General features: G+C 42.3%; 1 protein-coding gene across 4 annotated transcripts in view; it reads left to right on the plus strand.

Moving 5' to 3' along the window:
• vav3 (vav guanine nucleotide exchange factor 3) overlaps positions 1 to 26,090 on the plus strand; it is an 82,649-nt gene extending 56,559 nt beyond the window's left edge. Inside the window, exons 17-28 of one of the 4 annotated variants that reach the window (XM_079661503.1) lie at positions 622 to 713; positions 2,534 to 2,862; positions 3,885 to 3,903; positions 6,520 to 6,650; positions 8,508 to 8,573; positions 9,231 to 9,265; positions 9,361 to 9,477; positions 13,377 to 13,464; positions 14,057 to 14,186; positions 19,445 to 19,525; positions 20,793 to 20,944; positions 22,256 to 26,090. In XM_079661503.1, the coding sequence (XP_079517629.1) occupies positions 622 to 713; positions 2,534 to 2,862; positions 3,885 to 3,903; positions 6,520 to 6,650; positions 8,508 to 8,573; positions 9,231 to 9,265; positions 9,361 to 9,477; positions 13,377 to 13,464; positions 14,057 to 14,186; positions 19,445 to 19,525; positions 20,793 to 20,944; positions 22,256 to 22,300 (1,285 nt within the window). In that variant the 3' untranslated portion in view covers positions 22,301 to 26,090. The remainder of the gene's footprint in view (positions 1 to 621; positions 714 to 2,533; positions 2,863 to 3,884; positions 3,904 to 6,519; positions 6,651 to 8,507; positions 8,574 to 9,230; positions 9,266 to 9,360; positions 9,478 to 13,376; positions 13,465 to 14,056; positions 14,187 to 19,444; positions 19,526 to 20,792; positions 20,945 to 22,255) is intronic. The other 3 variants (XM_079661505.1, XM_079661504.1, XM_079661506.1) reach the window with 3 other exon arrangements.
• The last annotated feature ends 1,377 nt before the right edge of the window (positions 26,091 to 27,467 follow it).

Raw genomic sequence — 27,467 nt, forward strand, 5'->3', positions numbered from 1 at the left:
AAGTTTACATTTGAAAGGAAAGTCTTAAACATATTTCCTTTTAAATTATTTCAACCTAACCCCCCTGCATGAAACTTCACACTATGTTATGTTACACTCACGCTTCTATTGGCTTGAGATCCAACATATTGTACGTGATAATCTAAGGAGCGGGACATCTCAAGTGGTTGACCAATCACAACAGAGCTAACCAATCAGAGCACACTGGGCTCTGGTTTCAGACAGAGGGTGAAAAGAGGTGCACAGGAGAGACAAATAAAGAGCTTTTTGAACATTAAAGAATGTAAACATGTCACAGAAGAGACACAAAATACTAATATGAACCTGAAAATGAGCAGAATAGGGCCCCTTTAAAGCCTGTGAATGAAAACATAACACTGCTGCTTGTGTGTGCACATATCATTTACACAAAAAATGTCAGTATCTTCTTTCAAGTATGAGCTGATGCATGTTGTTGATCTTTTTTATAGTTTAAAGTGAAAGTCATTGGAGAGAGCTTCCCTTACCACACCTGTTTCAATGTTTGTTTTTTTAAAACTTCTGGCTGATGTCCTAGTGCTGCTGAGGTAGAACAGCCTGGAGCAATTAAAGTGATGACTTTTCCTGTTCGTCTGTCTGCAGGGGCATCTTTAACCAGGGCTACCTGTGCTCCAAGTGCGGTTTAGGTGCCCATAAAGAATGCCTGGGCCGCTTTGGCAGCTGTGGAAAAACAGGTAACACACTCCTGCTTCACACATGCAAATACAACTCTATCACTTTATTGCACAACCTCATATCAGGAACATCTAGAGTGTGATTATTCATCAGGTAACATTTTATCAAGAACAAAATGACAGCACTTGAATTACTCTGAACATAAATGCACTTTTAATGTTGGAATAAAACCATATTGACAGAGGACATATACAACCTGTTAAAATACGTATTACTGGTTAGTTGTGAAAAATAGCTACAGAGATATGTTCTGAAAAGTGGAATTGTGGGTATTAGGGTTGCTCTTAATAAACAAGAAGTTTTCGGTGCCTTTATTTCCACCAACCAAGGTCATCGAGTTGTAGATCAATATTGCAGATATTCGTTCAAAAGCTCCCTCGCTTCGCTGGGTGGTTTTGACACTTCAGAGCACCTTAAAGGCAATGTCACTGTGTATCATGCACCGCTCCCCACAGCTTAGTAGTAGTTTTACTGAGGAGTTTTATGAAACTCTTGACTTTTTTATTATGCCCCTGTTGTGCATCTGTCACTCAGCTCCCTGAGCAGAAGCCCTGACAGCTCTGAGAGAAATAGCGGGAAAACTTCAGTACATGTGGAATGAAAGGAAGGCCTTCAGAAACCAGCTTAGCATGTCCTTGGCAAATGTGTGAGAGAATGCATGAAGAAAAAAAAACTAGATTCACACTTTTTGTTTGTGAAAACTCTTTCAGGTCTTAAAAGTGCATGCTTGTGTTCTAGTGGCTCTAAAACTCTGCACAATGTTTTTTCAAGCGAGCAGGTTTTACTGTTACAACCCCGCATGTCACAATGTCGTGTTTGTCCGTATTCCCCTTGGCAAGCTGCCAGCTCCGTTTGGCCCCGGCATCTGTCACGCTGCTAGCAGGTCGCAGAGGCAATAATGCCGCGGCCAGGCCCACCTGGGCACGCTGGGTACCTGAGTAGATCTGGGCAACACCGGCGGGCAGAGAGCCGGTGAAGACTGGGGTGTCGGTTTGAATTCCCCCTCTCATTACTCCACTCAGGACCCACCCTCTGCTGGTGCAGGGAAATGTGCAAGGCCAAGGAGGACCAGTGCTTTAGCAGCATAGTAAAGGAAAATAACTTTAAGAAGTCCTAAAAGTAAAAAATGTCTACCCAGTTACAAAAATAGCAAGATTTCTTTTTTTGCAGCAACTTTGTCTGATTTCCATTTGACCAAAAAATAATTAACTTTTTCACTCAAATGCTAAGAAAGCCGACTTAATGTCAGTGTGTACAGATATAATACACATGCAGGGCTGCACAAGCACACAATCACAGCAACACAGCAGACAGGTGTGTGTGTGTGTGTGTGTGTGTGTGTGTGTGTGTGTGTGTGTGTGTGTGTGTGTGTGGTTTGTGTGTCATAGATAAGCCATTGTTTACTTCAATTTATCTCTGTTATCAGCTGTGAGGTGTTTGCGTAACAGGTCAAGGTTCACATAAGGAACAACAGGCCCACTGAGAGGTGTGTGTGTGTGTGTGTGTGTGTGTGTGTGTGTGTGTGTGTGTGTGTGTGTGTGTGTGTGTGTGTGTGTGTGTGTGTGTGTGTGTGTGTGTGTGTGTGTGTGTGTGTGTGTGTGTGTGTGCGTGTGTGTGTGTGTTTAGGCAGTGCATGTACAGTGCATACATTTGTGGCTTTCTGCCTGCTAGAGTGTGTGTGTGTAAGTGTGAAGGTATTTGTGTGTTTATGCAACTGAGCTGTTTGTACAGGTACAGGAGTACTTTTATGCGTGTGTGTGTGTGTGTGTGTGTGTGTGTGTGTGTGTGTGTGTGTGTGTGTGTGTGTGTGTGTGCAAAGGTGTGCGTCTGTGTGTGTACAGGGGGTGTAACCTGTCCCTCAGGGAGCCAATGAAAGAAACTGGTGGAGCAAAAACCTCAGGTCTTCCCCCCCCCCCCCTCCTCTCCACCCCACTGCCTCGTTACCTCCTCTATCCTGGCTGTCAGGTAGTGGCAGCGCAGCAAAACAAGCGAACCCCGGTCAGACACGAGCGTCCACCTCCTCCACTAATGAGGGAGTGTTGCCTTGTACCGACGAGTATGTGCAAGTGTTTGCGTGCACCTGCTAACCCGTCATTCACTATGCCTGTTCTCAAACTTCTTTCAGATCCCGGCTCCGTCAGAACTCAGGTGAGCTGCTGCTGTGTGTGTGTAGTGTCTGTCTGCCGTTCGCCTCCTCTCCAAAGCTCTGCTGCACTTTGAAGACTGCTCTCTCCTGCAGCTATTTGCCAAGGAGACTCCAATTGACTTTACTCGCTGCAGCCTTCCTGACACAAGATATTTTTGCAGATTCACCCTGAGTTGCCTCTGCGGTGTTTTTAAATAAAAAGTGGGCTTTTCTGCTACAATGCTCGGGCATGAAATTAGAGTGGGCTTACAACAATTATGCATACAAATCTAACATGCACAATGCAGTTTTAGCCAACAATGATCCAATATCATCAACGAAAACACAAAACTGGGGTGCATTTTTGTTTACTTTTTATTAAGATTGTGCACAAATAATGCTCAACACAAATTTTATATCGCAAAAACTTGTTGCAATACACAAACATGCACATGAATACAGCATGTTTTACTGTCATTCTTAATGGTAAAGCATAAGTACTATTTATTTATAAGTACAGCTACATGCCAGCTAGACCATCACCAAAATATCAAAAAGTAATCATATGAAATATATCCGGATTTCCCCGAAGAACTGCACAGCTTTGAAATATTTCAGCTGCAACACAGTTCTTTGCCTGTGGCTTCAGTGCATGTGGTTTGGGTTTAAATATGTAAATAGATATATGTAAGTATATCAGAACTGCCTCATGTGGCCTGTATAGAGTAGATAGCAGACTGGGTTGAAATATGAATTATGTGTGTGCATCAGTAGATGGAGGTATTGGTAGCATTAGGCTGTGTGTCTGAACATATACAACTCACTGAGTGTAGCTAATAATTGATTCAGTAGGTGGTATGATGGGATGAATGTTGCACTGACTTTGGAGGACGTGAGATGTTTAAATATACTTTCACCATGCTTGTGATTTATGTGTGGAGAGAATTAAGACTGGACCTGTGATCAGTAGAAAAAAAAAACTTTTCAGTCTGAATGTCCTTGTGTTCCTGTCTCAGTGTGTAACTTTCTTTGTGTATTTTTTCAGAGCAAAGATAGAGATCCAGGTGAGAATCCAGAACACAGCACTACACCATATATCAATCCACCTCACACTCAGCTTTCTCTTGGTCCACTGACAGTGTTTATGTGCACAGACAGAAAACCAATCCAGATTTTGAAATGTATGCCAGGCCACTATTGATGTGGTAATACGAAATATCAGCATGCTGCAAGTTTCCGCTGATATCATCTCTGAAAACATCAATTTACCTCATAAAAATGATTACATTTTTCCTGGATGGCTCTCACTTCGGACAGCTATCAATATAGCTTTATTTAAAATGATCTTACTTTAAGATATAACCCCTTTTATGGCTGCAAAACTTTAATTTAACTTTAGATTAATCTGATGCTTATTTTTCTGATTAATTGTTAAGTGTAAAAGATGTAAGTAAATAGTTAAAATGCCAAAGGTGACTTTTTCACATAGCGTATTTGAAATAATAAACACAAAGACATTTTTATTATAATGATATAGAGAGAGGCACACAATTGCTATCAAATCCTTCTCTTGTTCTTCTGGTAATTAGATTCCGTATTAACCATGGTTGTGCACACACTTGTTCCCTTTTTGGGTTTCACTACCCACACATACAGTGGAAACACGCTGAACCAGTAGAAATACAATCAACCAGTAGAAATGCAATACTTCCTTCTATCAAGTTGTGTGTCAGCAACCTGGCAACAGTTTTGCATGAATTGCTACTAGCATGGTGTCATATAATTGTTTTTCCTGGTATCAGAGGTAACCAGGCTCAGCGGGAGGAAGGGAGCCCGTGGCTACTTCCTCATTTTATCATTGCAGCTGAGACTCAATCTGAGTGCGAAATGCTCGTGTAAACAGTTTAAGTTAAATAAAACCAAAAATAGAATGCACAAAATAGCAAGTGTGTACAGTAAATATAGCTATTGTTATGTTATGCCTCCCTCCTGCGGCTTTCTGTTTCTCTATCTTCCTCCTGTAGAATGTGAATAACATGCAGCATCCTTTGAGCTGTGCGTGCACATATGTGTGTGTGTGTGTGTGTGTGTGTGTGTGTGTGTGTGTGTGTGTGTTTCCACCTCACAGAGGGCCTTTAATCTCTCATAAACCTGGCTTCAACACTCATTTTTCTACCCCTCCATCCATTATGCTGCAGAAAATCATTTCTGACTGAAGACGCATTAAAATCAATAGGCGTTTGATTGCCCTGGCCCTCGGCATTTCATAATATTTCGACGCTGCTCTCTTTGTCTGTTTTCAAAGGTGCGCTAACACTTTGCTTGTCCTTGTGTGGATAGGAATGCAATTCAGCCCCCAAGACTCAATTTTCCACGGCCCTGTGTCTTTAGAAGTCCTATTCATGTCATGCTGCCAGCCCCAGTGCTGCTGCTCTGGAACAGACCCTGAAAGCCTGATATAGATGTATTAGCTTTCAATGCAATGTTGTTGACGTCTCTTTTATTTGCTCCGGTCTTTCCTTCATGCTCTCACTTGAATTTTTTTTTTCTCGTATTGTATTCCTGCACAACACTATCGCAAAACACTGCATTTAATTAAGCATGTGAAATATGAACTGTTGATTTGTTTAACATAGGAGGGTGTTTTTTAACTGACATGTTTCAGTGATTTCTCTGTGAATAATAGGATCAAAGTTGGCCATTTTGCTAAATCAAATAGTGCTGACTGAGGTTATTTCAACAAACAACTTCAGCATTATTAAAAAGCACTTCTTTAAGTGCCAGTGCAAACCCTTACTATGTGATCTATAACAGCTCGAGTGCTTCATTTAGTATTTGCACTAGTATATATAGCTGGTGAGGAAAAGTGATGCAGCTTGAATGGATAGAAATGGTGACAACTAAATACATGAATTCAACAAGTTTTGGTCACATACCCGTGATGGAAAAAAATGTATTTGATACATCTTCCCCAATTCTCAATACATTGTCCTGCAGTAAACAGTGTCCACTCACTCTTGCTTATCTTTTATCTGCGAGCCTGATAACCAGCCATGCATCACGGTGCACTGTTGCTTATCAGTAATATGATAATGGGTCCAAATGATTTGCAAGGGCAGTGCACTGGTGACAAGGGGTGTGTTTGTGTGTGTGTGTACATATGTATACTCCCTCTCATTACCACCTTTAATGGGGCCATGAATAGTTTAGTAGAGCAAAGACACACTTTGAGAATAGCAAACATGCCCTTTTTGGCCTGAGGTCATTGTTGCATATTCACACAGGTATATATGGTCTCATGCAGCCAGGCATTCAAAGGGAAGAGACTTACATTTGTCCTCCTCTACTCAGATATATACAGGTTGTTTTTATAAAAAGGACATTTAAATAAACTGTCATCACACGAAAATAGTTTGTAAATTCAAATGTTGGCTTTTAGTTATACTAAATTCACCTTATTTCAAGATATTCATTAGATCATAAAAAAATAGTATTCCGTATAAAACTATTACCACCTTTAAAACATTCAATTAGTTCACAAGACAAAACAACCATTGTAAACACATTTTCTCTTTAAAATAGAATGTTTTTTGTTTGATTTGGTAAATACATTTTTAGGGGAGGCAGATTTGTTTGCTTTTGCAAACAGTATGCAGAAACTAACTGCATCTTTCCTGCAGGTTTGCCCAAGATGCTGGTGATCAGGAACTACTTTGGGGTGCCGAGCCCAACATCTGGTCCGGCACTCAGCATTCAGACGGGTGACATCATCGAATTAATCTGCGCCGACGTCCATAGCCCATGGTGGCAGGTCAGTGTTCACACGATCAATTAATCACATATTTAACAACACAAAAAAACTGAGCTGCTGTATATACATCGTAACTTATTCCTACTGTCAACACCATCATATTCTGTAACAAGGGGAACCAGTAAGTCATATTTTGCTATAACTCACATCTGGTATGGTCCGCTCTTTCAAAATGTGTCATTAATGTGTCTTGTAAATTAAAGATACGTTCATTTAGGACATTTTATAACTGAATACTGTAGCATTCCAGCTGTGTGTTGCAGTTTTTACATGTTAACACCCGCAGACAATTACACACACAGCAGAGCACTTATTACGAGGAAGTTAAACTGAGCCACACTGGAAATGAGATGCGTTTTTGTGTAGAAGTGTCTAAGTGTGTGTTTCAGAGGCAGAATCAAAGCGGTCATAATGATAAAATTGGGGTTTTAACTGAGGCCTGAAAAGGGCATTGTATTGACATTAACTACTGTACTATTGTATTATAATCAGACATGTAATGAGGAAACCAACAAATCTCATAGTACTTAATACAAAACAGATTTCAATTAACCCTGCATAAACGCTTAACTGGAGGCAGCTAAAGAAAAAAATCAATATCCATCACCTTCATAGGCAGCAGACCATAATCGTTTCGCTTCATCTTGGGATGCGTGGAAATATAAAATCGATCACTGTAATTTCATTTCATTCAGCAGCAACCATCTGTTTACTCTGTCAGTGTGACCAGCTCTAATCATTATCACACTGTTAGCAAGGAGGCAGCATAGGAGACAACCACAAAACCAGTGAAAAGGGCTGAGCTGGAAGTGGCTTTGTCTGAAAACACACCCCTGGGTGAAGCCTATGTCCCCTTTATAACCTCTAGAATCCCCAAAAACATGACATTATTAAGTCTGACAGTTAAACAGGCAGCTTGCATATCGCATATTAGTGCTCCAGCTATTTCTGTGGTTACAGATCTGCAAACTACACAGTACATACATAAACACATGTTAAAAATAAAAATGTCTTGAGAGTGCTACTGGCTACAAATACATAAAGTCCTTACAAAAACGACTCAGCCCTTAGACTTAACATTGGGAGAGTGTCATGTAAATTAAAATAGCATTTCTAAATGAAAATGTAAGATGTATTAAAAATTCTCAATAATAAAACAGAAAGAGATTGGCACAAATAGCAGCAAGGGCTAAGTGGTGATCATTTTTAAACCATATCATAAAAAATTGATTTAGATTAAGATGAATGCAGGACACTCCTGCAATTTGCAGGTGTGGTTTATGACATGCACAACTCGAATTATGCAAGGAGATAAAAACAAAAACATCTTACATCATGCTTATTTACACATTGCATTCAATATCCTTACTCATGTATTGTATATAAAAAGTGATTTGAGACCATGCAAAGTGGTTGCATGCTGCAGGTTATTGTGCATCTGCCAGATAACAGCAGAATGCATATGCACACATTCTTAATTTGCTTGACTTTTAAGCATCACATTCTTACAGCTATGGTATCCATGACTGGATGTTTGTCACATACGAATCAAATGTTGTGTCGGTGCACAGGACAAAAGCAGCTTCATTAACACAGCGTCAGAGGAAACCCACTACAGCCTCCCTATTTATACAGACTGAGTTCTCCCCGGTGTTTATAAATCAAGGCAGTAAAACGAGTCATCACCATGGGAGGAATAAGGAACCCTCCTCTTTTCTTCTTCCTGTCAGCCATTATTTCCACAATAGTTAACCAGGCTGTACATTTACACTGCTCTGTGTTGCAAGCTAATTGTTTCTGAATAATGGAGACAGAGTCAGCCAGATGTACGTAACGCAATTATCTCTGTGGTTTCAGGGCAAAATCCTGGCGACGAAAGAGGTTGGCTTCTTTCCAAGCGACGCTGTGAAGCCTTGCCCATGTGTAAGCAGCATTTCCTTCTCGAACTACATGAGGGCCTGTTGTAGAAACTTGTGTTTGCTACATGTATTTCCTTGTAGTGCGGTGGCGAGGTAAGGTATTTAACCTGGCATGAGAAGAAAAACAGCCCATTGGCTTTCATGTTCTGAGCACAAGGATCTTGTGTTGTCTTATGAGATAAAAGTGGGTTACTGTCTAATTCACTTTATCAATAAGAACAAGAGCAATGTCCTAGAAGGATAAAGCAATACTTTATATTGTGCAAACTTAACTGAAAAACTGAGGGAGAAATAATGGCGTGTTTTGTCTTCACTGACTTATTGCTTGTTTTTGTTCCTCCTTTTATAAATCTCCTGGATTTTCATGTTGCATTTGAAAAAATGAAATTCACACTATTTCCAGCTGCTTCAGGATATGAGCTAAAATCTAGATAACAAATCACCATGTCTACACTTTTGTAAAGATAAGGAGCGCATTACGATTTTTTTATTGGGGTTGTTAAAGCACCTGTATTATATAAGAGCAAAACATCAGCATGAAAACATTTTGTAGACCTGGCGCCAAGTACTTTACTGCAGTGGTGTGCTTTCATTGAGTTTGGATGAGTGCGAGTTATTGAAAATAACGACAACACATCTCCACTTCTTCTTTTTGCTACAGGTCCCGAAGCCTGTCGATTACTCGTCTCAAGCTTGGTATGTTCACGAAACAGCTGCAGTCTGAAAGCTCTCAAAGGTGAATGATATGTAGACAGCGATTTCATTGTTTTCTTTTGGCTGTTGCGTTGCAGGTTTGCAGGGCCCATGGAGCGGCTTCAGGCAGGAACAGAACTCCTTCACAGGGTCAACAGCACCTACTTGGTCCGCCATCGCAGCAGAGAATTCACAGAGTACGCCATCAGTATAAAGTAAGTCTCATATTTCTATAAAGTCAATTAAGAAACATCATATGCTCTGATTACACCTGGATTGATGGACTTCATTGATTTATTATGATAGAAAATAATACATTTGTATCATCAATCACACATTACATTTAAAGAGCACTACTTTATTAGTAAAATTGTGTATGTGGTGACAACAGAATGAATATTTGACATGTTACTTTTTATTGAGTGATAACTAAAGGCTCGTCCTGGGTCCAGCTTTCAACAGTCCTTAGATTTTATGAGTTCACTTTAACATGTTTGTTCTGCATGTCTGCGGCTACTAGACTTAAGCCAAACCACAGTATTGACCTCCTGGCTTTACAACAAGATTTGAGTGAATGTGCTTTGAGCCTGTGGTTAACCGCAATGATGTGTGTGAGCCTGAGCAGATAAAGGCACATGTAACAGTATTTATCATGGTTTGAGCTCCCAACCCACTAAAACAATCATATTTGTTTGTTATTAAAATCTTGGTAGTGATAAATTAACCCAGCACATTTCAGAAGGTTGGGATGCTAAGTGACTCTACCATTGTATCTCATCTCAGTGTAAATTGTAGGCAGTGAAAGCACACCAGCACTCCTCTCCATGGGCTACGGAGACATTCCTTTAAATTCATTCAACTTCTTTTGGCATCCTTTTCTTCCCTGGAAAGTATCGCTTTCAGTTCCCTTCAAGTTCTCGTGCGCTGAAGTCTTAATTGCTCGTGTGCACACAGAAGGGTTGTCTGAACAGCTGTAAGACTGTTCAAGGTTATTAAAACGTCCCTGTGAAAGACAGAAGCAGAGTGGAAAGAGAAGCCTCCGTTGTGGGAACGACTTTCAAAAAGCAATAGCCACAAATGGAAATGGCCATCTCGGTTTCTCGGAGTAGAGCTGGCAGAGAATTTTTTATGATGTGCCAAGAGACCCCCGTTCTGTTCAGATTAAGATCTAGCATTTTAACTTACTGTATTTCCAAGGCATAAAGGTTGCTTCCTGGATAGTTCCTGCCATGCACATGAGTGTTTTTATAGCTTTTTAAATCTTGAAAGAAAAATGTAATCTTGAAATCAGACCTTGGAAGTTGCATTGTATTTATTACATACAATGTAGTTTTGCCATTGAAAACTAGTTTGAGATTTTGTAAGCCATGGTGTGTTATATTTCAGAGTGTTGTGTTATAGATCAAGGAAATGTTATACGTTGTGGGAATCAACATGAATATGCTGAATTGAAGAGAGTAACATTGTTAGCACTCATGTTATGTCCACCATTTAAAGCCAGAACACGGTTAGCTTAATTTAGCTTAGCATAGCAAACAGCAGGCAAAAGCTAGCTTGACTTTGTCTAAAAGGTATTTTGTTTGTTTCAAAGAGTGCAACAATTGAATATGTCAAATTATGTATTTTGCACAGCGAACAAGAAACACTTTCTCCAAAAGTATAAAAACAGTCAAGCACTTATACAGTTTACAGGGGCGGATCTAGACACATATTCATGGGGTGGCAAGAGGGTGGCAGGAGAATTTGAGGGGTGGCATCCCCTGGCAGAAGTATATTCTGATTTAATCGCAGTCATATCAATCAATGTTAACTTGGAAAGCCACAATATTGATATTTTAACTCAATAACATTAGGTGAGATTATTGTGGCACATCAGTAAAGCCTTAAATATAAATATATAAGGTGGCACACGTAATTTAATGAATTTTAACTGAATGAGTTGGTTTAACTCTTAGACCAGCAGGGGTACCAAATATGCAGACTGCTGCAATAAATACATTAATTAACTGTCTCATCAATGTGTGTCTGTATGAATATGATAATATTAACAATCATATTATTCCTATCAGCTGTCAATCACTGTTATGATTCACATATTCAGTGTTATTATTAAATAAACTATATTTTTTGTTAATGATGAACGTTCCTCAAGATGCTTGCTCACCCTCCTTCAAATTTGAAAGACCAGTAATTACTATCATAATTCAAAAGAATCAAAGGAACAGTTCAGTTCCCCAGAACTTCATTGCAAACAGTTACAACCTTGACTTTACATCAGAAAGAACAAACATTAAAGAAATGACTAACTGCATCAGTTAGGGTTACAAAAAAACTGTGTATTCAGCTAAAACATACATCGCTGCAGTTATTATCCACTGGAATACCCGTACCTACAGGCTCTTCTTTGTCATAGTAGACCGCAAACAGTTGCGGCGCCAGAGTATTTGTGTTGGGTAATCTATGGTAGGGCTAACCCATACAGTGGTGGGGCTCAAGTCAGTATTTGCAATGTAATAACATACAGGCTCCCCTTGACAGTGAAACGCCACGCGTGAGGTTTAGATTATTTCCCTGTCTCAATCCAAATTGAACTGTATGAAATAAAAAGGCACATTTGTCTTGTAGTAAATAAAAAGGGTGACCTGGAGCCAATCCTGCAATTTCCCGACACGTGAAAGAGTTGAAAACCCAACCCTTGCAGGGGGGTCTGGGGGGATTCTCCCCCAGGAGATTTTTTTAAATACTAACATCAAATACACATTCTGGTGCTCTCTTAAGAAGAAAAATAAATAAATATATATTACTACACGAGGTATTTAATAAAATGAATGTCATTTTAGTTTTTTGTTACTTTGTTCTTAAAGCTGAACCTGCTGCTCCTCACAGAGAGGAGAGGAAAGAGGCTGTGTGAATTACTTTACATTGTGGATAAGGGTGGATAGCCCCCATTGTTCTGTGTGTCAAAATGAAAGACAGTCCACACACCTATCAATCATCAAACCGTAGGGTCTTATAGTTGTACCGACGTATATCGAGATGTACTACGGCAAAAGTATTCTCCGTCGGGACTTCCTGCAACAACACCACGCCGTTATCGTGATTCTGATTGGCCAGAAGACATTATCAAAGATGTTCTATTAAGAAGACGATCACTACGAGACAAAAGTTTTCAACACCGTTTCTAGTCTTCGGTATTTCCAGACAAGTGGCTACTGAAATCAATCTTACTAACTGCTGTCTGTGCAATTTACTCCGCGCGAGTTGGCAGACTTTATTTTGCTTACTTTAACATCATTTTTCATGGTGGGGCTAAGCCATTTATTAGTATGGCTGTAGCCTACCCCAGCCATACCCTGACCGCAAATACCTCATTCCTTCTGTCTAATTGTATCCGAAATGCTTCTCGTTTTGCGCTGTCCTCCCGTTCAAATGAAATCGCCGCCAATCATATTTCCAAGCTCGCGCCAGGGGGGGGGAGGAGTTACAAAGCTGCCAAATGGGGTGGCAGCTCCGTAGAACCGCCACTGACAGTTTATAACAAGGCCCCATCACCACTCATTTAGCTAAGCTAGGCTAATCAGCAGCTGGCTGTAGATTCAGATTTAACAGACGGATATCAGATTGGTATTGAATTGTTCCTTAAATGTTGGGAAGGCATCTCAGTACGCACATTTCTATCACTTTATTACAATACCATGTATTTTTTTAAAGAAATGATAAGTTTGAGTATATTTTGAAAAGGTTACATTTGAGCATCTTTGAGCATTATGAAAAGCGCAATAAAAATCCCATATATTATTATAAATGTGATAATTGGGAACAAGCTAACTGCTGCATTAGTCCCTTTATCAGCTGAGTAATGTGAATGTCAGACAGAGTTCTGCCCACCCTGACCACAAGCCCCATCAGCCACCCTGTTACACAAGCGTGTGGGTGTGTGGGAGCAGAAACACACATGTGCACATTTTCTCCTAAATAGCCATCATTCACGTGTCACAGACCTTTGGGACCCTGCAGCGACGGCCCTGCTCCACAGGGGCCAGGGGCCAGCCACCGATCGATGGCTGTGATCAGAGACGGAAATTAGACTCATAACTTATTCAATGGCCCACAGGTACAACAGCGACGTGAAGCACATAAAGATCCTGACCAAGGACTTCTGCTTCTACATCGCAGAGAACAAGAAGTTCAAGAGCATATTGGTGAGTCTTTCAGCCTCTTTTCTTTTTAATTCCACCACTGCAATTCATAAATAAATCATCATGTTCGCTTAATGACTTGTCAAAACCTGAATTTTATTTTAGCAGTGTGCACAAAAATAGCCATGATTAGAGACGTGTTTATACCGGCCCCAGGGCTCCAGCATTATAGATAAGTCAAGAGCATATTGGGAAGGTTTTCTTCAAATCAGCGATGTGTTCTCTGAACCCGAGATTTGTTCATACATTTTGAAGTGTAATGTTTGGAAAAAATACTTTTTAATAATTCCCTAACATAATTTCACTGCATTTTATAGAATAGAAAGAACATCTAAATGTCTGTCAGATGAAGTGGTATATTAATTCAATCAGCTTTCATAACATTAGACAGTATAATGTAGCATGATTTTTTTCAAGCAGACTCTTCATTATTTGACATGTACATGTTATGGACGTTTCCATCATGAGAGCTGAAAAACATGAACGTGGCTAATTTATCTTATTTTCAAGGAAAAATGTACATTCAGTAAAGTCAAATGCCAGCATATCTATTCATTTGCTGACTAATTGTATGTGTGTTTGTGTGTGTTTCCAGGAGCTGATAGAGTACTACAAACACCACTCGTTGAGAGAAGGTTTCAGGAGTCTGGACACGACTCTAAAGTTCCCTTACCGGGAACCGGAGACCGCTGCTATGCACCAGCTCAACCGCTCCAGTGGCCAAAGTGAGTAGAGCTAAGAATAGAAACAATACAACTCTAAAACATGTAGTTTAATTATTTAGACATTTCTTGATTAATTTCCTTATCAAGAAATGTTGTGACAATTCCCTTATTTTTAATTATGAAGAAATGTCCTAGATTCTCTGAAGAACCAGCACCTTACCGTGGTAGAGAGGTTTGTGTGCCCTGATGAACCTGGGGGCTGTGTTGTCTGGAACCTTGTGTTCCTGGTAGGGTCTCCCATGGCAAATTGGTCTCAGGCAAGGGGCCAGACTAAGATTGGTTCACAAGACCTCATGAAAGACGACACACGAAGAGAGGATACCTGGCCCGGAGGAAGCCCGGGGTCCCCTTCTGGAGCCAGGCCCAGAAGGAGGACTCGTCGGCGAGCGTCTGGTGGCCGGGCTTGCCACGGAGCCCGGCCGGGCACAGCCCGAAAAGGAGACGTGGGCAACACCTCCGCTTCTCCGTCCCGCGGGCCCACCACCTACGGGAAACAGCGATGGGGTCGGGTGCGCTGCCAAAAGGGTGGCAGTGAAGGCAGAGGGTCTCGACGGACCAGACCCAGGCGACAGAAGCTGGCTATGGGGACGTGGAACGTCACCTCTCTGGGGGGGGGGGATCAGAGGGTGTGTGCCAATTACAGAGGCATCACACTACTCAGCCTCCCCGGGAAAGTTTACTCTGAGGTACTCGAAAGGAGGGTCAGGCCGATTGTCGAACCTCAGATTGAGGAGGAACAATGCAGATTCCGTCCTGGTCGTGGAACGATGGATCAGCTTTTTACTCTCGCAAGGATCCTGGAGGGGGCCTGGGAGTACGCTTATCCGGTCTACATGTGTTTTGTAGACTTGGAGAAGGCGTATGACCGGGTTCCCAGGGAGTCACTGTGGGAGGTGCTGCGGGAGTATGGGGTGAGGGGGTCTCTACTCAGGGCCATCCAATCTCTGTACTCCCAAATCGAGAGCTGTGTCCGGGTCCTCGGCAGTAAGTCGGACCCATTTCAGGTGAGGGTTGGCCTCCGCCAAGGCTGCGCTTTGTCACCAATCCTGTTTGTAATATACATGGATCGGATTTCGAGGCGTAGTCGTGGGGGAGGGGGTCTGCAGTTCGGTGGACTAAGGATTGCACCACTGCTTTTTGCAGATGATGTGGTTCTGATGGCTTCATCGGTCTGCGACCTTCAGCACTCACTGGGTCGGTTCGCAACCGAGTGTGAAGCGGCTGGGATGAGGATCAGCACCTCCAAATCTGAGGCCATGGTTCTCAGCAGGAAACCGATGGACTGTCCACTCCAAGTAGGGAATGAGTCCTTACCCCAAGTGAAGGAGTTCAAGTATCTCGGGGTCTTGTTCTCGAGTGAGGGAACAATGGAGCGTGAGATGGGTCGGAGAATCGGAGCAGCGGGAGCGGTACTGCAGTCGTTTTACCGCACCGTTGTGACGAAAAGGGAGCTGAGCCAGAAGGCTAAGCTCTCTGTCTACCGCGTCATTTTCGTTCCTACCCTCACCTATGGTCATGAAGGATGGGTCATGACCGAAAGAACGAGATCGCGGGTACAAGCGTCCGAGATGGTTTTCTCCGCAGGGTGGCTGGTGTCTCCCTTAGGGATAAGGTGAGAAGTTCGGTCATCCGGGAGGGACTCGGAGTTGAACCGCTCCTCCTTCGCGTCAAAAGGAGCCAGTTGAGGTGGTTCGGGCACCTAGTTAGGATGCCACCTGGGCGCCTCCCTATGGAGGTGTTCCAGGCACGTCCAGCTGGGAAGAGACCAAGGGGTAGACATAGAACCAGGTGGAGGGATTATATCTCTTCTCTGGCCTGGGAGCGCCTTGGGATCCCCCAGTCAGAGCTGGTTGATGTGGCCAGGGAAAAGAAAGTTTGGGGCTCTCTGCTGGAACTGCTAGCCCCGCGACCCGACCACGGAGAAGCGGGAGAAGATGGATGGATGGATGGATGGATGTCCTAGATTCATGTCTTTGAAATCTGAAAATTCCAAAACGAAGACTCATGTTCCTTTTGTTGTAAATACTTTTCTATTTAACCTGCAACATGCTGCTGTCACTGGCTCTTCTGAATCCCCCCATCACTCCTTCAGCTCCCTGTTTTGTCTACTTATCCATCACCTTTTCAGCTTCTCTCACACACTGCTTCCATTCCATTGGCATCATCTTCACAGCCTTAAAAGTGCTAGGTAGCTATTTGTGGTAAAGAGTCTGGTCTCTTTTGACGTTAATCGCTTTTGACCGAACTGTCAAATGGTGGTTGGAGAATCAACTAAGCATGTTATTAGATTTGATAACACTCTGTGAAAGTCAAATCGATGTGATCTTCAGTAAACATCCAGAGGAAGGAGAGATAATCGGATAGACCCTTCAACGAGCTAACCATAGTCAGAAGCATTTATAATCAGAGTTATAGTCTTACCTACCGTGTGGGTGTTACTGAATGTAGATCAATAATCATCCATTATGAGTTAATACCATAGGTTAATACAAAAAAACAAACATTTATATCATATATTTCATGTTTCTGACTAAAAACAAAGGATAATTGAACCATGAATCAATTTACCTACAAAGTTAATGTTATTGATATTGAAATTGTAGCTTACCATCAAGTTATTGTTACATTTCAGTGAAGTAACACTTTAAAATTCAGACAGGCTACATTTTGCTAGCAAACATGTCTCAAGACGTTTTTTGGCGAACGTTGTCCTTGTGGATGTTGTGCTGTCTGGTGGATCTGTGGGCTATGCATGATATTTCTCTCCTGTGAGAATGCTCTGTTTGTTCTGTTATGAACACATCTGGCAACACCTCATCATCTTGTCACCAACATTTTATTAAATGGGGCAAATTGATGATTATTTATGCTTGTGGTTTACCGTCACATTTGAGCAGCTTTGTCCGTCATTGCACTTACTAACCTGACTCCTCTCAGAAGTCAGGTGATGTATGTTATAAAAGATGCCTGAATAAGAGAGATGTTTGTTTTGTATGCAACAGATGTGTGGGACTTTGAAAAGAGATTTTAATGACATGATGTTTGAAGTGAAGCAACACATGAAACAGAGTCGTGTCAGGAGTGAACAGACATTTCTGTTACAAAACAGTTTTTTCACTCATTAAAAGTAAAAAAAGTCAAGAATCAGAAGACATAAAAATAAATTGGTGTAGAATCACTTTTATCCTGTTTTTAGCGCCTTGGCTAATAATGTCAGGTGGGAATTCGTTTGAAAACCCATCAAGAGAGGTGTGAACAATGAAGTGCTGTTTGCCCTCTCAAACATCCATGATCCCCCCCCCCCCCCCCCCCCCTCACAAGCTAAATGTTGAGCCATGCCAGAAGAAAAGGTATTAAACAGTGTGTGAGCCAGGCAAAGCAACAGTGCCCATCAGTTGGCAAATGGAAAATGTACGACTTATCGCAATCAGTGGCAAGATGAGATTTCATTTGAACGCTGTGTGCCGCTGCATGCAATGGGGAAAAAGGAATAAAAAAAGTCACAGCTTGCTGACGAACACGTTCCGAGCGGGAGAAATGTGAACAGATTGTGCAGAGTTGTTCGGGTGTTCTTTGAGAAGCCTGTTGTTCAAACTCTGCTTCAAGACACAAGCAGAGACAGCTTCAGTCCAAATTAGTTTTGCTCCGGTGTGGGCTCCTTCTTCTCGGCGGCCTCCTCCCGGTGTGCAGACTTCATTTCTCTCTTTCACTTCTAAATGACTCTTTTGTTTTGATTTCCATCCTCCTCGAGCACGGCTGGAAGACTGCTAATGAATGTTTATGCTTTATTTTTTGGACAGCTTCGAAAGGCAAAACAGATTGATTGATTGATTGATTGATTGATTTGAACTAATTCACTAACTACACCAGCCCAACACAATGTTAAACCCAACATATAAATGAATATGTGTCCATAGACAAATACTGTGGACTCTGGGCTGCTGGTGTGTGTACTGCTCTTGATCTAAGTCTCTTTCATTTGCCAATCAGCCCTTATTGTGTATTCCAGTGTGTCCCACAAATCAGATTCTGCAAAAAATGAGGCATGTAAAATGCAGCTGGTGTTTTGATGGCTATTTGAAGTGCACGTTGATCCCTCTTAATATTGCTCGTACCTAGACACTATGAGCGGTTGCTGAGCTGTCTCTCAGTGTGCTGATTAGTATTCATTTTAAAAACCAATGGAGCTCTGCTCTCCTTACAGCATATCAATAAACCCGGCCAGTTAGCTTGTCAGAAGTATTGTCGGGAGCGGCATATTTTTCATAAAGTTTGGGCATTTATTTTCCATTTTGGGGATTACATTTTCAATTCCCAGCGGCAGAATTGTACGCCTGTGCTGGAGCAAACATCTGTGGTCGTTTTGTGTCTTTGTGGTCGTTTTTTATCTTTTTGTTGTCACTTGTTGTGTCACTCATTTTGCATTATTTATGACTTTCGAATCTCACTGTAGTTCTTTTGCTTCTCTTTGTGGTCGTTTTTCTTTTTTTTTGTACTCATGTCGCATCGCTATTTGTCGTTTTTTGTTTAGTTTGACTACAGTCAATATATACAGAGGCTCTGGTCCCGGGCCTGGTCCCAATAGGCTCACTCAGTAATACATCCATTATACTAATGAGCCACTTATTACCTATCCTCTTCTGACTCCTTGCATCTGTCTAATGGAATTTGAAATGTCTTTTTCATTGCCTGGATAGTACAAATAAATCCAGGACTTGGATGTTTCATTCATACTTGTTAACATTTTATGGACTAAATCCTTAATTTGCATCCATTAAGTCAACCATTTTGTTATTTACACTTTGTACTGTCCTTTTCCTTTGACTATACTCGTGCCATACTCACTATGTTGACATTCCAACATAACCAATTGGACCAAAAAAGTATCTCTAAGTCTAAAATCCTGATCCTTTAGTGTTAGAGGTTCTGTCCCCAGAGCAGGGTGCTGCCACCGTTCAGACATTGTTGGAAGCAGATCAATGCCTGTAGCTTCTTTTCTTCTTTGCCAGTGGAAATACAGGAAGAGGGATACAGTTACAAAAGCAGAGGGCGACCGGAAAGTAGAGAAATATAGAGATGACGTATCACTTGCTAAAGCTCTTTTTATCTTGTTTTTTTCAAACTGTATGCTTTATACCTCAGAGTTTGAATTAAAAAAGACATGTTTTATTTATTTTCCTCTGCTTTTCTCTCCTTCTACCATCCCTTGCCCCCCCCCCCCCCCTCTCACACCCCCCGCCTGGCCCGCCCCGCCTTAGCCCCATTGCTCTACGGCCTCTCTTTTGTAACTCCTGCCGGCTACAGCTTTGTTCCTCCTTCCTCTGCTCCCTTCTGGTCAGGTACAGGTATCTCTTCTCTCTCTGTCTGCCTCTCTCACCATGTCCCTCTGTTTCCTTTCATGTTGCTTAGCATGCTGGCTGCAGCTCTGTATTCACATTACATCACCGTCTGAATGTCATCCAGCTTCCTATTGCAGCATTTCACCTCTTCTGTGGTGGTGTGGACATACATGGCATCCTGTGAGGAGAATAGGGACTGGCTGTTTAACTATTGCATGTTATTTGGAGTGTGTGTGTGTGCATGTACATATCAGCGTGTGAGGCAGAGGAGTGGTGTTTGAGGCGTATGTGGTTGAGTTTGGTTGTGTGTTTGCTTCCGTCTGTCAAAGTAAAGGTGGAGGTGTCCAAACAAGTGCTCCTTTATATTAGATATTCAATCCCCACGGCCAAGTTGTGGAGGTCTGACATTCCATTTCCACCTGTCAGCTCAGCCCAGTCCTGCTCACATGACAGTGTCTGCAGAAGTGTGGGATGGAGCAGAGGAAACTAGCTCACCTTCTCCACAGCTGCCTTTCACACAGCTGTCTGCTCACACACACAGCTGTCAGCACTCCAACTGGACCATCTTAACTAAAGCAGTGCAACACACGAGCACTTCGTTGGGCCACGCTTTTGTTGTGGTTCGGTCATTTATATGAAATCACATGCACTAGTACAAACACACTGTCATTTATAAACGCACATTACATCTAGTCCTGTCGTCAAACTAGTGACAGGTGAAACTTTAGCCCTCAAAACAATATGAAACAGTATAACTATGATGCACGTAGGATAAGAACTGTTCCATTAGTTTATGTAAGTCAGTGTCATTCAGCATTTCTTTTATCTCTCTTTCTGAAAAATACATCTGGCGGTTACATGGTGTGTAGAGGAAGGAAGATCTCCTGGCTTTTTCACCAATTTTCGTACCGGCAAAAGCATGGAATAACACCTTCCGGGGCCGTCATGTAATGTCATTTAGCCCAAATATACTTTTAGTCAAAGACTTAGGCTACGTTGGAAAGTAAACCCAATATGAATTAGCTGAATTTCTGCCATTATTAAGATAATTTGGCTGATATTTTTACATTTCATAAGAAAGAGAGAGAAAGAAAGATGGCCAGAGGTGTTTCTGGGTGAATTGACAAAAGTGGTCCATCACCATCTGTTTGTGTATCCGTATGTAGTGCACATTTGTTGACGATGAAACTGATGTATTTGACCCATCTTAACCTAAAACAAAAACTACCATATTTTAATGTCCAACTGTCTTCTGTTTCTTTCGTAGTGTTTGCGCCAAAGGTGATCGGTGTGGCGATCGCGCGGTACGACTTCAGCTCGCGGGACACGCGGGAGCTCTCGCTGCAGGAGGGAGACGTGGTGAAGATCTACACCAAGTCGGGAGCCAACGGCTGGTGGAGGGGCGAGGCCAACAGCCGGGTAAGGTTCAGCCTTAAACTGGGAATGTGAACATGGGATACAGTCACCAATCAAAATGAGGAGAATCTTCTTTCTTCTGGGGTCTTATATGAGATCACAGGTGACCACTTTGTTAAAAACCCTGAACAAGGCCCACGTTTTTAGGTACAAGATATTGTGCACTAGCTCTGCACTGCATTCATGTCTACTTTTCATGAAATGTAGTCAAGGCAGAACAGCTTGAAAATGTGTATTAGTTGTATTCACTATTTACAGCCTTACATCCAGTTTTAGCTCATGCTTAAAGTGGTTCTTTGAGGATGGTATTCTTGTGTACAGGTACCTGGAAGGGACTGTTTATTTTATCTCGTCATGAACACCTTTCCAACATGAGTGTTTCCCAACATTATCACTTTGAAGAGTAGATGTGCTACTCTTGTCTTAAATACATACACCAAGAGCGCTTCATAATCAGGCATGCAGCGTTGAGAAAATCCTGTTTCAAGATGCGGGGAATATGTACTGACTCCTACTCACACTGCGTTTTTAGCTTGGTGGAGAGTGTTAGCCTGAGTGACAAATTCCGCCTGTGTGTTTGTTTGTTTGTTTATTTGTTTGTGTGTGTGCTGCAGCATTCAGTGTCTGTGTCGTGAGTGTTTTTGTGAACAGCTGTTGTAAATGAAGAAGCTTTTCTCTTTTACTAAGCCTGATGTGTGTGTTGATGCTGCTCCGGTGGAAACTAACCTCTGTATGTAGAGTCTGTCGAGAGCTGTTAGACTCTCCGTAGAGCCTTCAACCAGGAAAACAATCGCTACAGCTGGGCGAGAAAAGCAGGCTGGATTTTTCCAATTGAAAAACACTTAAGGAATGTACGGCTAACATCTTCTGAGTTTAATATAAGGATTTTAATAGTCTAGTTTGGCACAAGATTTAATCTATTCAAAAATCGTTTGGCTTATCCGATTGAATAAAATGACATTGTGTGTCAAATTTAAATCAGGCTCAATCTGTTTTTATTATTTATTTTTTAGCTCAAGCTCCAATTAAATAGCTAATAGTTAGAAACACTTTTGTTAACTTTGAGTTTTTAATACACATTTGTGAATTTCCAAGCCTAACATCGGGCCTCAGCATCACACATAGTTTTCACTTATTCATTCTGATCCCAGAATTAGCATTTCAAATACATTTTTATTTTTGTCACTACAGCTCTTCACTTCAGATTGCCAAAAGTAATTCTGGTCAATGTATAACATCACTAATGTGGGAAGCTGGGAGAGCATAATTGACTATGTGTGGATACTGATTCCCGTTTCTCCCCCCCCCTCTCAGGTGGGCTGGTTCCCCTCCACATACGTAGAGGAGGGTGAGGAGTGAAAGGTCCACCACGGGAAGAAGAGAAAGATATAGGAAGAACGGCAGCAGTGCAGAAAGCAAACTGTGAACAGAACAGTGACAAAGAGTGAGCTTCTGCACCGCTGCTTGTTACTTTCGGAGTGAAGCGCTCTCCTCGATGGAGTCCTGACGCCGGCAACACTCCCAGAATCCTTTGGGAGAGAAAAGGGACGCGAAGATGCCCCATCATTTCTGGTTGACTCTGTGTGGCTAAGTGACTCCACCAAATAGCAGCTTGCCTTTCAGCGGGGCTCGAGCCCTCGCCAGATACCCCTCACCCCCCCCCCCCCCCACATCATCCATCCATCCATAATTCAACCCGCCCCCCCAACCCCTCTCTGCCCCCAGCTCCCACCTGTTTCTGCTTGCCAAGTCGGCCGTCGCCAGTCTGTCAAAAAGTAGAAATGCTACTCCTCCATTCATGCGCTCATCCATCCACCCATACAAGCATCCCCCCCCCCACCCACCTGTGGGAATAGAGCAATTGGAGGCGGAAAAGACCCACACTATTCTGTCTCCTTCTCTCTGAGGGGATTTCAGTGAGTTTTGACCTTGCCTATGTGTTTCCTCCACTAATGCTGCTGGTTATTGATGAATCCCTGACACAGATTTTCTCACACACACACACACACACACACACACACACACACACACACACACACACACACACACACACACACACACACACACACACACACACACACACACACACACACACACACACACACACACACACACACACACACACACACACACACACACACACACACACACACGCACACACACACACACACACACACACACACACACACACACACACACACCTCCAACCTCTCCTCCCCTTCAGATTAGGATCGCCTCACACACTCACTCCTACAGGAGATGCAAGAGAGGGATTGCGTCGGATAGCATCGCTGCGCAGTGCCAGCAATTGATCGCTGTTGTTCCTATTTTCCTCCCTTCCTCCTACATTCTTTATCTGGAGCCGGCCTCTCATGTTTTCAGTTGTCTGGGCCGTTAGCGATCCTCGGCTCTTATCGGTGGCAGCTCTGTCGACAGGAGCACATTGGCCCAGGGTTTATCTTATTGGAGGCATTAGCAGCTTGTCGGGGAACGAGCCACACTACCTCGAAGCCACCTGTACCAAACATAAAGCCGATAGAAAACATGAGCAGCTCAACATTCTTAATCTTTTATCTCACGTTTTTCTCTGCTTTGTTTCTCACTTTCACCATCTACAGATATGATAGATAGGATGATTGATTGCATTCTTGAAAAAGAAAGAGACCCAGATGTGTTGTATAACATGATTTCTAACCAGATTATGCGTCACAATATTAACAGACACGAGGTATCTTCTGTGTTCAACCCTCGCCCCCTGGGTACATTATGCACACTGCCTCCTTAATCCACACTTAAAGAGGATTTTCCCACATTTGAGGGGAATAAACAACCACTTTACTTACTAGTCAGCCATTATATAGCCAGAGAGAGAGTGGGAAGACAGTGTGCACAGAATTAAAATAGTGATCAATGTATGTCTGGAGGTGAGAACAGAAACAGCTGTTGGCTTTGTGCAGCGATGTTTTAATCTCAGCCAGGATTCTCTCTTTCCTGGATAGACGGAGAAACACACTACAAACCGTACATCCCCGTTTGAAATCTGTACATATTTTCATGGCAAACTCTTTTAACTAATCCTTTAAATTCTTCTTTCTTTAAAGCTGTACTTTGGCTACATTTCCCCTCATATACTTTCACACACGCCTACACATGACATTTTAAAAACCATCCATCTCTTTTCTGTTAAGGGAAGGTAAAAATAAAATGTACATACATCACTGGGTACTAAGAGGCAGCATTCTCGAGGTGACAAAAAAAAAAAGCATCAGACATTGAATTCAGAACTTTCTAAGGAAAGTTTGAGTGGACCTCTGATAGGGCATTACTCCTATTCAAAGCCTTCATCCTCCCCTGTCATGTCTCTATTGTGTCCATGTCATTGTGTCAGAAATATATTTTGTGAATCAAAGTAAGAGTTTATTGTAAAGATATGCTTTTGTATGTTCTTAATGGAGCCATTATGTGTGGACATCCATAATAACCCCCTGCCAGCCCTGCCATTATGATACGTATGACAATATATTTTTTTGCTCTCAGTCATGTTGTTTAAAACTGCACTGAAGATGTGTCAGAAATAGTCATCTTAATGTATTTTACATTGTGACATCCCCTTTTTTCCAAATGGTGTATCATCAGTGTCATTAAGTGACCACTAGATGGAAGCATCCTAAACACAACTCTTCCCAAAGCCAGTCACCTTCAACTTGCTTAAGTTTGGAGATGACATCATCCGATAAGGAGGGTCACAATATTTAGGCATTTAGCCTTCGCCGCACACATGTTGCTGGGAGATGAGGGAAAGAGGATGACATACTGACAAATCCAAAGTGTGTAAAGACAAGATTCAAGTGTGTTGAAGAAGTAGAGCGTCCGGATTAGTAAAGCAGGTTAAAATATGCAGATATGAAATGATTTGAAAAAGTTGTATTGTGAAGTTTCTTGACATTCCCTGACTTTTACCAGATTTCCAAGAACTTTTTATTTGTCCTGCTCGCCTGTTCCCAAAAGTCTCTGAGCAGTCAAACTTTACATTTATAACATCTTTAGAAATTCTGCGGTGAGGCAGCGGCCCAAATGTGATCCGGCCCGAGCGCCTCTCCGTCCTGGGAGCAGAGCGGAGGCAGAGACTCCGTAATCCACTCCGCTCGCCTCCTCCGCCCAGATGAACTCTGACAGCTGGGCCATTTACAACTGCAGGCCTTCCTCCACTCCTAGTGCGCTTCCAGATTTTTTTTTGTGTGCAGGAGGGACGGGAGGAAGGCTCAAGGGTATCTGTGATCTAATCATTACACCATCTCCTCACCCCGGCGACCCCACTGCATCCATCTCTCTGTCGACTCCTCTCCCTCGCTCTCTCTCACCTTGTCACTTCCCTTCTCTCTCCCTCTCTTTACTGCTCTCTTCCCCATCTATCTTTCATCCAATCTCTGTCTTTCTCTCTGTATTCTGGCCCTCACCCCGATGCTCTGTAGGCTGTAACTGCTGTATTGGCGGGAGGAAAATAGAAGAGGCAATTCTCTATAAACTAAATGAGGACTGCTTTTAAATTTGACCGCAAATTCATAGAGCGAAATAAAAGCAATTAGAGAATGAATTGGTTGTCACCTCTGTCCTCTCATCCTATGGAGTGTGCACAGATTCTGTCTATATGCAGAGGCACACACCGTGTACGTGTGAAGAAATGTTCTGACAGGATTTAGGGCTGAGCAAGTCTTAGCCCAGCAGGGGTTCAGGATACAATCTCCTCCACCAACATGAGGACATTTGTGTAGTAACCTGAGCAGAAACAGGATACTATCACCCATACATGAAGGAAATGTGTCTTTCTTCCAGCGCTCAAAATCCACCTTTAATCCAATGACAAGTCACAATCACCCCCCCCCCCCCCCCCCTTCCCTCTCTGTGTATTATTGCTCCCTCCTGACTGAAGTTTGCATTCTGTGTCCCCGCTCCATGTTCTGTGATCCCCTGAAGCCAAAGATGTACTTCCTGTACACTCAGTGTTGTGTCAGAACCACGGTACCGACCGCTGTGGCCTAACTCTAAAACCGTGCAATCTCAACTGTGTAGCATTACCGTGTATTGTTGCTGTACCATACTGTAAAATATGTACATAGCATATAATAAAGATATACATTGCTTCTTCTAATGTGTTGTCATTTTATTAAATATACTTAAAGAGGACATATTCAGGTTCATATTATTATTCTGTGCCTCTACTGTGACATGTCTCCATGCTTTAATGTTCAAAAAGCTCTTTATTGTTCTCATACTGCCTGTGGTGCAGCACCTCTTTTCACCCTCTGTCTGAAACCAGAGCCCAGTCTGCTCTGATTGGTTAGCTGACCAGCAATGTTATGAACGCTTAGAGATGTCCCGCCCTTTAGCCTCTCACGTACTGTGTTTTTAGAAAAAAACTGAAGACAAAAAGTAACCATGTAGTCAACATAAATTGTATGTAATTTCTAATAAGGATTTTGAACGATATTTCAAATAAAAAACCCTAAGGGAATGCAGGAGCATATTGTGCTGGGTGCTACATTTGATGAGTCATGGTAATGATGAATTATAATGAAGAGTTATTGAAAATTGTAGCCTTCAAATGACATATTTCAATGAATAAACCCTTTTATACAAAACCATAATGACACCTAAAAGGCATTTTCAACCTTTCCGACTCTAATTATAAAGCATTCCTAGATTGTTATTAAATGCTGACATCATTATGTGTAGGTTCAGGATCGCAATGCAGTTGGGAACTCTTTCAGTAATTCAGCATTTTGTCTTTTTAGTGGTCTAATATCTGTGAGCTCAGCGGGCTCAGAAGGGACTTCCTGGCTAAACTTAGGCCTCAGTCCTTGAAATGTCGTAGTGCTCATTAAATAGCTGCCGTGGTGCTACTGCCGTGTTTTGTTGCTATTCCCTCCACAGGACTTAAATAACCTGCAGCCAGTGGGGTGCTGTTCCTCATTAGCTCATTGGCTAATACATGTGAGTGTGATTGAATGTTGGGATAACGTGCAGGTCCTGTTATTACAACAAGGTGTTAATAACAAACCAAGTTAACCAAAACCTCCAGTCCAAACATAGCAAATTAAACTCAATGCAAAAAAGGGGACACTGAAAAACTGCAAGTAAGATGCACACCTTACTAAGTTAATGCTTATGGTTGCTTTCTCGTAAAAAATGATGCATGAGTGCAGGTCGTGTGGTTAGGTGGGGGTCTCCTCTGCCATCTGGAGTCTGACTACCTGCCGGGGCTAAAGTGAAACTGACCAAAAGGATCACTGGTGGCCCAACAGGGGTGAAGAGACACTGTACTGAACACCCACCAGACGGGCTTTTTTTTTTTGGGCCAGGCAGTCTGGATCCAGCATTCTCTCTCTCCCCCCCCCCCCCCTCCTCCAGCTGGGGCCGGACCTCCAGTGTGACAGATGGCTGGAGAGACGGTGACATCAGCCCTCTTCTCAGCACTCTAAGATTGTTAGGAGAAACTTTCTGGACCGCTGCAGTCCTCTCTGATATG

Source organism: Notothenia rossii (genome assembly GCF_949606895.1).
Source record: "Notothenia rossii genome assembly, chromosome: 12".
Classification (NCBI taxonomy): domain Eukaryota; kingdom Metazoa; phylum Chordata; class Actinopteri; order Perciformes; family Nototheniidae; genus Notothenia; species Notothenia rossii.